At 43.6% G+C, this 11754-nt stretch overlaps 1 protein-coding gene across 25 annotated transcripts in view; it reads right to left on the bottom strand.

The window, feature by feature from the left end:
* Positions 1 to 11754, bottom strand: part of celf2 (cugbp, Elav-like family member 2) — a 237852-nt gene that overhangs the window by 102630 nt on the left and 123468 nt on the right. For 24 of the 25 annotated variants that reach the window (XM_031300315.2, XM_035995826.1, XM_035995825.1 and 21 more), the window contains one exon: positions 2442 to 2638. In XM_031300315.2, coding sequence (XP_031156175.1) covers positions 2442 to 2638 — 197 coding nt within the window. Of the gene's footprint in view, positions 1 to 2441; positions 2639 to 5495; positions 5696 to 11754 lie in introns of those variants that run through there. The other variant, XM_035995811.1, reaches the window with a different exon arrangement.

The raw sequence follows: 11754 nt of genomic DNA on the forward strand, positions 1-11754 counted from the left end.
GAGACATAGAAAACGCCACGCAGCTGCCACGCAACAGAAACGCCGAGCTCACGCCGAGCTCACGCCACGCAGCCAGTGTGCAGGAGGCCTAATACGTGCCTGAAACAAAGCGAGAATTCAGGAGGATAGTAAAAGGTTGTATATTATATATGTTGCATGTTACATTTCCACTGTTTAGAAACAAAAGTCCGCTCCATTTTTCCTTTGCAGTTTTCGCGGGTGCTTCTGCTTCTTCTTCTCGTCCTCCGGGAAAACCCGACCGCCTTGCATTGTGGTATACGGGAGTTAAATATAGAGTACATCGTATGTACACTTAAATTAGCAGTGCATTGTGGGTATTTTATAGTGGTGTATATAGTGAATGAAATTAACCGCGGAGAATTCAAACTCCACTACAAAATGGCGAACACACTATATAGTGCACTATTTCCGTGATAGGGAACGGATTCAAACACAGCTACAGAGTTGGGTGCTGTTCACAAGTGGAATTCAGTTCTGGTTAAACAGTGTGCAAGTAGCATAAAAGTGCAATATTATAATGTGCTAATAGCGTAGCCATGTAACTATATATATATATATTACACGTTACATTATGCTCGATGGTGTTTTAAGCTCCCGACCAAGCCTTCAAGGCAGCGCTGCGACCGTCTTCTTCAAGGCACCTAACCCTAACCCTAACCATTGCCTAATCCTAGTGCCTTCCAGGCAGCGCTGCCTGGAAGACGACGTTGGGGGCTTAAAACACCAAACATTATACAAATATATACAGGACTGTTGTATTTGCACAAAAAATAAAAAAAAAGGAACATCATAGATGGATCTATCATCACCCATTGCCATTGGCAAATGTATCAACATAATCAGATATCATTCATATTGAACGTGTCGGAACATATTCACACGCATGGCGGGATTAAGCCATTAAGTGGCACCACAACAGTAATTTGCAATTGGGACCCTATTGACTCGCCCTGTGTGCATTGCACTCCAAGTTACCAGTGCACACTGCAGACCATACATGGCAGCTCCATGATACGCTTACACAACCCAGAGATCAACCAGTACTCCAACGCTGGAGCATTACTAACTGGCCCAAATCCAGATTAGCTAATAATACCCAGTGTGTTTCACTGTCAAAGTTATTTAATACATAAATCAGTCAATCATGCCCATACATACTTAATTCAATTCCATTTTTCTGGCAGATGAGTGTTTACTTGCTTTATTCACTTCATCCCCACTGATTCTTATTTTGTTTCCTGTGACACTTTGAAACTTCTCTTGCTATTTGCTTTACAGTTGGATGGAAGCCCCGCATCCCCCTCCCTGTCTCCCTCTCTTTTCTCTTTTCCTGTCTTTACTTTCCTCCCACTCTCCGTGTCTCATGTGTCATCAGCCCCCACTACGCTTGATGCCTGTTAATATGGCAGCGCTATTGTGTGCCCGTTCGTTGCTGCTGTCTCTATTGTTTGCTCTCACACTTGACGAATTCATCAAAGGAAAAAAGAAAAGGAACGGGAGAAAATAGCTGCAAATCATGCGCCTTCGCACAATTGACTGTGTAAGTCTGGCGGGGCGAGTCTTTGTCTTCAAATGGTGCACGAAATGTGTGTTTGCTTGTGTAATTTTGCACATATATCATTTGTTCTGCCATTAACTAGGTGGGATGGCCCACTCAGCCACTGACTGCTTCTGTATCTGTCTCTCTCTGTGTGTGTGTGTGTGTGTGTGTGTGTGTGTAGATATGTACATACAGTATGTGTTTCTATGTGTGTCTGTACGAGTATCTACGTTCAATGTGTTATGTCTGCATGTCCATATGACTGAACATGTTTATGAGTCTCTTTTGTGTATGTGTCCGTTCAAATCTTCATCTTACACTGCGGTAGTGACAATAAATTGGAAAATATTACAAATGAAAGTCCTACATTAATAGTCTAGACTATGTTCATACTTTCAGGTGAAAGAAAAGCATAACAAGGTCAAAATTGAATGACGAAAGAAAGACAGTAAGAAAGAAAAGATAGAAAAATGAGGAAGAAGATAGGGGAAAAGGAAGCAAAGAAGAAAGAAAGCAAGACAGAAAAGAGAACGGAATGAAGGAAGGAAAAGAAAGAATAATAGAATAAAGGATAGAAAGTAAAGAAGAAATAAAATTGGGAAGAAAAGAAGGAAGCAAAGGAAAGAAGTAGAGGAACGGATGAAAAAAGTAAGAAAAATTGGGCAGAAAGTAGGTAGGAAAAATAAGAAAATAAGAAAAGAAAAGGAAAGAAGGGAGGAAGGGAAAGAGTAAAAAAATAAGTAAAAATAAATTCTTAATCTCCTACAGGCATCAGATCAGTGCAGTCAACTAAAACGTACAATATTTCCCTCCGAGAGGGAAATAAATTGAGTCAAAGAAAAAAGAAGTCTGTGTCTGAGTGTGTCCTGTCTTGCCGTACCTTTGCTCTGTGGAGGGTTCTGGCTGCGGTCTCGGAGTATGTTGATCTGGTAGACGGCTCCGTACGGCTCAAACAGCTCCTTCAGCTCCTTCTCTGACCAGGAGCGCGGGATCTGGCCCACAAACATCTTGATGGCGTCCGGGTCTGGCTGGTCTGAATGCTCCAGCGCCCCGTTCATCTTCCCAGCTGTGCCGTTACTGTTAAAGAGACCAAAAACAGACCGTTAAGAGCTTAGAAATACATCGTATTTATACCATTGACAGAGATAGCTGGAGACTTGTGGTCCTCTACAAAGGTTTTCCTTATTTTTTATTCCGTGGTAGGACTTTTTGGAGGTTTCTTAGAAAGTATTCAAAATTAAATGGGGTTACCGGTGACCATACTCTTGATCGTGTTTCATATGTGTTAACAATCTAATGATTTAGTGTTGATGAATTCTGACACAGCCCCATTATACATCTTTAAAGGTCCCATATCATGCTCATTTTCAGGTTCATACTTGTATTTTGGGTTTCTACTAGTGCTGTCAAACGATTAAAATATTTAATCGCGATTAATCGCATTAATGTCATCGTTGACTCGCAATTAATCACACATTTTTATCTATTCTAAATGTCCCTTGATTTCTTTTTGTCCCATTATTTTCTCATTTTAATTTTAATCAAAATGGAAAAGTGGATCGGCTTGCTTTGTGCAAATGGTTTTTTTATTGAAAACAACACTGGCATACTGTAGCGTTCAATTTCACACTAACATTCTCACTTGGAGCAAATAATCTCTCACACAATGTAACGGCTTTGACGAGGGGGCGGAGAATTCGCATCAGCTGTGTGCTTGGCTATCAAGTGGTATTTCAGACTGGACGTGCTGCGATGATAGCTCAGTTCACAATGACAAAACACACAGATCACTTTGGTCTTGTCAATGGAACCATTTGGCGACCTTTTAAAAGTAAACTTTCCATTCAGAATCTTATTGGCGTCCATTTCAGCGTCTTGCGCTCGCCATCCACTCAAAACGTAACATTAGCCTACTACTCTTTGGCCGACTCGCAAGCCCAAACAAGTGTGTGTGGCGTGCCTGTTGTTTTGTTGTCTAGCTAGATCCGGTGTGGTGTTGTAGTTTTTCTAACATTACTAGTTGTTGCAACAGCATGTGAAAAAATGTACAAAGTTTGCTAGGCCAAAAAGAACGTTAATCTCGCGATAAAACAACTGACACCGTTAGAATGGGTTTGCGTTAACGCCGTTAATAACGCATTTAACTAACAACATTAGTTTCTACTAGAACAAGTTTACATGCTTTAATGTTCAAAATACACATTATTTTTCTCATACTGTCCCTCTGACTATAGCATGTCTTAAAAGCTCTATTTCAGCGCCTGTCTCTTTAAGCCCCCCCTCCCGATAAAAGCCCAGTCTGCTCTGATTGGTCCGCATTTCCGGATGTTCCGCATATGAGCTTTTTGAGTCTGTGCACCGTCATTGCAGCCGGGGAATGACTGTAACGCCACTGTAGCTGCACTTTCTACCTATATATAGTATAGTTGTAACATCACAATCGTACGGAAGTTCTGACGGCTCGTTTAAAGGCACAGCTTCTTCTGCCACAATAACAGAAAGCAATATCCACAAGACAGAAAGACGCATACAAATATACAAAATATATACAAAAGTGGAAGTTCAAACTTTTTTTTTTTAAACACACAATTACAGACTGTAAAGTAATTTTAACCAAACATGAGAACACATTCCCTAAAGACAGAACCCCTACATCTAATTGAAAGTTGATATACAGTATACCCCCCAGAACTTCATTTTCAACACAGTGGCCTCTAAAACAGCCTTTAGGCCATCACAGGAACACAGTGTGAGAGCCACACTAATACACATTCTCTCCTTACAGCAGAGATAGCTTTCAATACAGAATTTACAGACTGTTATCCCTAAAGCTGGCAATTTCTATATACACCGACGCGACACATCAGGAAACTGACATATCACGCTGACCCTAAAAGTGGATTTTTGATACTAAAGATGTGGCAACGGATCTCTTCAGGATGCCAGTAAATCCACACTGTAGGACTGAGCTGAACACACATTTTATTCCTGGCATTTTATTGCACAACAACAAACACAACATAAAAAGTAGGTTTTTTTTCCACACAGTTGTTGACATGTTATCTGCCGTTGTACGAGCTGTGGCGACGAGCAGAGACACTTTATGAATGTATATGTATGCCTGCAGTCCACAGCGCTGCATGCGTGAACGTTTGTGCAAGCTTGCATGCATGAATGAGTTCTGGACGAGAAGCATGCACCCTGTTAACGCTGTGGTTGTGTGTGAGGATTAGGCTGCAGAACCAGTACAGTAAACCTCCAGGCCCTCTTAACAGGACACAGATGCTTACACGCCGCTCACATTGGCTATATTTCCACATCTGGAATGCATATGCAATGGAGGTGAAGTGCTTTCACCCTTTTCACCGCAGGGCTTCAACACTTATCTTCACAAAACACACGCGTCTGTCCACGCGCTTGGAATGCTGACTGCAGCTACAGCGTCTCTTTTCGTCGGACGAATAAAGGCGAGTAAATACTTTCAACAGCGAGGCCCGTATGGAGATGAGAACGGCACGCGAGCTCGCATGAGGCAAAGCGTGACTGTGTTTGGAGGACAATCATACGCAAATGGATACAAGCACACACACAAACGCACACACATCACTGCCATCGAGGCCTGTGGTCTACTTAAGATGGCTGAAAACCAATCCAATGAAACCAAAGTCAATGGCTGTGCTGTTTTATTGCTCCACTTTCCCTTTTGTTATTCTCGGAAGGAGCGAGAAGGAGCATTATCTTAAGAGGCAAAAACAAAACAAAGCCAAATCCCGAGCTTGGTTAGCTGACAACACTAATACCACGCTATAAAGCTCAGCAAGAGAGGAAGAAAGAGGGGAGGAAGGAGAGAGGGAGGGGGAAAAGAGAGATATGGAGAGAGAGAGAGAGAGAGAGAGAGACACTGGGAGGGAGGGGAGAAAAAAAACATCCAGACCTTTGAACGCGAGCCATCCATCTTTTGCAGAAAGAGCCAAGGCGCTCTGCAGAAACGCCCAATTCTTTAAAGGACTTAAAGGACATGTCAAATAAAAACGCCAGAACCGGAGAAGGAGTCAACGAGCCAAAGCAGTGCTAACAGTCCTCGAGGGCAACGACCGCTCCTCGCTAAGCTGGCCGATAAATCGCGGTGGGCCCTGGCGCTGAGGGAGCCCCGAGGGTGGCGGCTGATGGGGGTGGGGGGAAAGGAGGGAAGGAAGGGAGGGAAGGGCAGTGGCGCTGGCGAGGAGTTACTGTCCCTATCACTGGCTGATGTTAAGGCAACGGCAACGACGGTACTGGACGAGCCTTAGCGGTGGCTGGGTTCAGACTGCAACACATCATTCCTTCGTCCTCTGACACATACACACACACACACACACACACACACACACACACACACACACACAGAGAGCTTATGTGTGTGTGAAGGCAAAAGAGCAGAAAGAGAAAGAATAGCTGGAGACAATCCCTCATTGTTGGCTGTTTATGTGAGGCCTGTGGGGATTGAACAAGTGCACGGGGGAGACGATACAATAGCCAGTGTCAGAGGAGCGCCTCCCTCGGCCAGTACACTGTCCGCCCTGTGCTCCCTCCACCTTCCACTCCGCCCTCTAAGACAATGAATAGGTTCACACTAGCAGCCATACGGCGTACGAAGTGCAGAACTGTCTTGTGTAGATTGTACGCTCCGTCTTTTCCCGAGGTGGTTGGGAGTCGGTGACTCTCCTCACTACAAAGGAATGAGAGCCTCTTCCATCGCCCTTGTGGCCAAGACTGACAAGGTGTTATTGCAAGCAGACAGAGCTTTAGCGCGCGTGTGTGTGTGTAGATGTTTGCGCGAGTGTGTGAAGCTCAGCAGGAGAGTGTCCTGGGGCTTGGATTAAGTCGTTGAGTGGATCCACTCCTGCCACAGCCTCTCCATCTCCCTCCCTCTTTCCCTCTTCTTCCTCTTCTTTTTTCTCCCTCTCCCTCTCAATTTGAGCCAATTGTTTGCCTTAATGGCTTAACTATTGCTTCCATCACTCCGCTCTCCCTGCAGCACAGGGCCGTGACTGAGGGCTGATCTACACCGAGTGTGTGTGTATATATGTGTGTGTGTATGCTCAGCCAGACTGCAAAAGAAAAAAGTGTCTGTATAGGTCTTTAAAGCAGCTGCTGAGGGCCGTTATTCCCTCACCTAGCACTCACATTAGACAGCCGGCTCGCTCATCCAAACCACAGCTGCGCGATACTGACCATGAAATCTCATTTATTTATTCATTCATCATCTTCATTTTACATTCACAGCTCTTCAGACCTCGCCTTTATTAAAGGAATTGTTCAACGTTTTGGCAAACGCACTACAGTAATTGGCTTTCTTTCGACAGCGAGATGAGAAGATCAATATTGTCAGATTTCTCTCCGACCCCTGGCCTCACTTTGGAAGCATGTCTTTTGGACGGACAGCGCAGTGAGAGGACAGGCGCTGTATTGAGAGAGCACAGTTTTTTCCTCCAGCGCAAACGTGTCCCAAATAGTCAAAAGTTCAGCTGTGAAAACTTACCTATAGAGGCTGCTTAGTGTCAGTTTTATGCTACGTTTACACGTGGCTGGCTATTTTCATAAACGGACATTTCAACCTCTCCATTTTCAAAAATAACATCGTGCACAGCTGTCAGTTATCAGAAAAGTGTTTGTTTACACGTACTCGTGTATATATGTCGTCAATGCTGTCAAGAGCATGCCAAACCTGTAGGTGGCAGTGTAACGAGAAGCTCAAGCCCACGTTAGCCAATCAGAATCCCGAAAATAGCAACAGTAGCAACGAATCACTTCCTCTCTCTTCTCTTCCTCACTTCCTCGGCTGCCTAAACCTCCGTTTGTCTCAGTTCACATGCAAACGTGCAAACGAAGTTTTCCAAAATCTCCACTCTGGCCGGAGGTTTTAGAAAGACTCGTTTTCAGAGTGTTAACGAAGGGCACAAACGAAGGGAAATGTCTCCATTTTTCAAAATAACAATGTACGTGTAAACAGGGCCTAAATATAACTAGGACTGGACCTAAGTTATTTTGAAAAACAAGGACGCACCGCTAAATGTAATAAACTTTAATCTTGAACAGCAGTTTCAAAAAGCTGATCTGAACAATCTGAGCAAAAACTGAGGATGCACATTTGTCCTGTAGGATTACATTGCAGCCCGGTTCGCGGCTGCCGGTTACAGCGTTCTCGGTCAATACTGGACCCATTTCAAAGGTTTTTATTCACATAAGTCACTCAGACACCAATGTAGGTGTGCTGCACGATATGAGGAACATATGTGATATGCTATAATATGGCGATAATGATATTCCTTGCGATAAATAAACAGATTTTAGTTTTCTCAGTTCTGCTTCTTTCAGTATTCTGCTAAAATACAACAAACTGCTTGTTGAATTTAAAACAAATGAAAGGAAATCATTTCAAACATTCTTTTACTGAACAAATTGAACACTGAATTGGATATAAAAGGCACCACTAAAAAAAGAGTGAAAGTTACATTTAAAAGTGCAGTTTTCTACCAATAAAAAAATCAGTGTCTTTTGGGATATTTTGCAGCCCTTCGGGATATGTTTATTGCGGCAGTTAATGTTGCGATGACGATAAAAAAAAATTTAAACGATATATTGTGCAGCCCTATGGGAAAATAGGGTCCAGGTTGACAACTTTTAAGTGCATATAAACTGTCACTGTCCAACAATTAGAATCCAACATATATGGTCAGTATTTCAAGTAGACGGTATACGGAAAATAAGCGTTAGTCTAAGTCTCCATAGATGAAGAGTAAACAGGGACAGCGATGAGCAACCTGGAATACATTAACAGCCTGCTATCCCCTCTGTTTGCCTTGCTCACAGCTGGACTCCAACAGGCAGCCAGATAGGAATATGCTACAAAAAAGACAGTGGGAGAGAGACAGAGAGGATGAGCGAGGTAGGTAAGAGTGGGAACTAAAAGAGAGCGAAAGAGTGGTGGAGACGGATGCAGACGAGCCAGAACCAGGTCCAGGAGTTAGCACAGCTCAGAGCTCAGCATGAAATACACATGCATACACACACGTATCACACATGCATACACACACGGGCTACAGTCGAGGCTGGCTGCGTTGATCCCCCTGCTGTTTATCCCTTCTGTTTCTGCTCTAAAACACACATCCTCTCTGACTCCCTTAACCCCTCAATCGCAGCGCACACACATGCCACAAAACAGCCCTCACACACACACACACACACACACACACACACACACACACACACACACACACACAGCGGGTTCGTGGAAGGGCCGAGCTGTCACACACTTCTTCTCATTGGAAGTGTGTTTGCAGGGTGTGTAACGGTCCCACAGGGGAACTAATCTCGTTGACAAGCAGAGTGAGAAACATCAGTTCCCCCCCGAGGGAGCAGGGCAGCCAAGGTCAGCTAAACACACACATACACACCTAGACACACACATGTACCGACATGTTAACACACACACGCAGACCTAGGCAGTCACATCTCCTCACGCGTACACACCTTGACAGATTCTTCCACAACTTTCACACGGACGCTGCTGACACAGAGGCACAGATAACTCAAGGACTGAGTGATAATTTAATTTTACAGAGGAAATGTATCATGACGTGATGATCATCTCATGTTGTTGTTTTATAAAATGTTGTCTATATTTATGCATTTAAAAAAATATATATATAGCTACTCACTATAAAGTTCCGTTTAACATGAAGGAGTTTTGTCTGACAAGTACAATTATAGATATCAGAGGTTTCCAGCCTGGGGGTTGGGACCCCACAAGGGGTCGTGGGATGCATCTAAGGGGTTGCAATATAATTACTAGGGTTCAGACTTTTCTATAATCATTGGCTGACATGGGATATTGAGTACACGATAGTCTATGTTTTAGCATTCAAGTGGTTTAAGGGATGAGAAAACTGTTGCTGTGAAGACGGAGTGCAAAGAAATGTCTTGTTCCCGATTCTCCGAAAAATAACAAGTGATTTAGTGCTTTGGCAAAGTCATGCTAAGGAATAAAACGTCTTAGACAAAAAATGGTTAGAAAATTAATAGAATTTTTCAAAGCATTGCTGTACGTGACAACTCGTGAGCTCGGAGCAAACAGAAACGCTCTATTCAAAAAATCATTAAACCCCATTAGCGAGTCATTTAAAGGCCGTTGTTTTCTCGAGTGATGGGATCCTGTCAAAGGTAGAACTGTTTGGGTTATTTCAATTTTTATTTTTCTGTGCTCTTCTCACTGGTTTTAAGAGGGCGAGACTCACAGGTGTGGCTTGTTATTTTGTGCACCAATCAGGATTGAGCAACATTTGACCCAGAATTTGATGCCAGTTGTTGGGCTGAGTGGGGAAACAAACCTGATCAAACCACCCCTACACAGACGTGGTTAGCTTTTCTTTTGAATGTTAAAGACTTAAATGCCTGATTTTTGCTGTTTTTAGTCACGAGTATTCAATATTACAACAAAATACTGTGAGGCCAAGTTTTAAAGGTCCCATATAATGCTCATTATCTGGTTCATACTTGTATGTTGAGTTTCTACGAGAATGTGTTTACATGTTCAAGAAACACATACATTTTCTCATACTGTCTGTCTGAATATACCTGTATTCACCCTTGGTCTGAAACGCTCCGTTTTAGCGCCTGTCTGATCTGTTTGGTCAGCGTTTCCGGGTCTTCCGCATCAGTGCTCAGCTCAGCTCAGTGTCTCAGCACTGTCTTTGCAGCCGGGGAATGACTGTAACGGCACTGTAGCGGTACTTTCTACCTATATGTAGTATAGTTGTGACATCACAAGTGTACGGAAGTCCTGCCGGCTCGTTTAAAGTCACAGCTTCTGAATACGGGCTGTGTGCAATCTCTCTGTGGATTGAGCGTTTTGATACTTTCACAGTATTTATATAGCACATCGACCTGCTATATAATTAAGAAAAGACATGTGAACTCACTTTTTACAATACGGGACCCTTAAGGGGCACTTCTCCTCAACATGATAAAGAAGACAGTCCAAAACTGAGCTAAAACACATATCAACTAGCTTAAACCACCGTGCACACAAGCAGAGACATACACTAGAAAAACACACACACACACACACACACACAAATTCATTCCATAGTCCTAAATATTTTCTGCTGCTGTATCAAACTGTAAACAAGATTAGCAACTTCACCGCAACACACCATGAGAGGCGTGCTCCCCCCCCTGAATCCCACTCTGTAACTGATTTTGTCATCGGCGGTGCGAGGCGGATTAGTGGCTCAAACTAAATGAGTGGCGTACTGTATTGACTGATTTATTTGGAACGCTTCTAGTTTTTCCTGTAACTGACTTACAGCAAGGTAAACTGGCTCCCGGGGGCCCTGTTTCGAGCCAAACGAGGGAGTGTGATATTGCCTGCGATTCACTTGTACTTTACAATGAGCAATATTCCGCCCACCTTGGGTACAGCACTGTGACAGCAGCCGACGGTACGCACTGTATACAGCACGTTTCATACATTCATTATCAAGGTTTCTCTGCTGTCGGGGCGGGGAATAGAGAGGGAGGACAGCTTTGATGGAGCTAGCGTCTATGAATGGCCGTGACCGGCTGAAAGAAAGAAACTGGCTCTATGTGAGGCTGTGTGATTGCCTTTATGTGTGCGTGTTTTTGCATTTGCGGTTGCCATGGAGACGTGGCCGCACATGCGACGCAGGGAAACGATCAGATAAATGTCACAGTGGCTAATGAAGCTGCACCGGTGCCCCGACGCTCAGCTAGCTCTGTGCTAACGAGCTACCGCTAATGAGAGGAAACACACACACACACACACACACACACACACACACACACACACACACACATGCGCACGCACACACACACACACACACACTGTATGAAGAAAACCCACTGATGTATGACACACATGGATACAAGTGAAATGGGTCTCATTTTGCTCGTTCCTCACATCTCATATTTTCCTGCATGTATGAAACACTGGAGGAGTCGGCACTGTTCCCTCAGAAATAAAGATGCTGCAGTTGCTGGTCTGTGCAGTCTTGAATTAAATTGAACATTAATGACAATGTAAAACCTTTGCTCTGCAGGAAACAATATCTCCTGGAACGCAAATGCTTACATGCTCTTTAGAATTAGCCTATATGAATGAAAACTGCCTATTGGACAAAACATATATTGTT

The sequence above is a fragment of the Sander lucioperca genome, chromosome 20, assembly GCF_008315115.2.
Source record: "Sander lucioperca isolate FBNREF2018 chromosome 20, SLUC_FBN_1.2, whole genome shotgun sequence".
NCBI classification, from domain to species: domain Eukaryota; kingdom Metazoa; phylum Chordata; class Actinopteri; order Perciformes; family Percidae; genus Sander; species Sander lucioperca.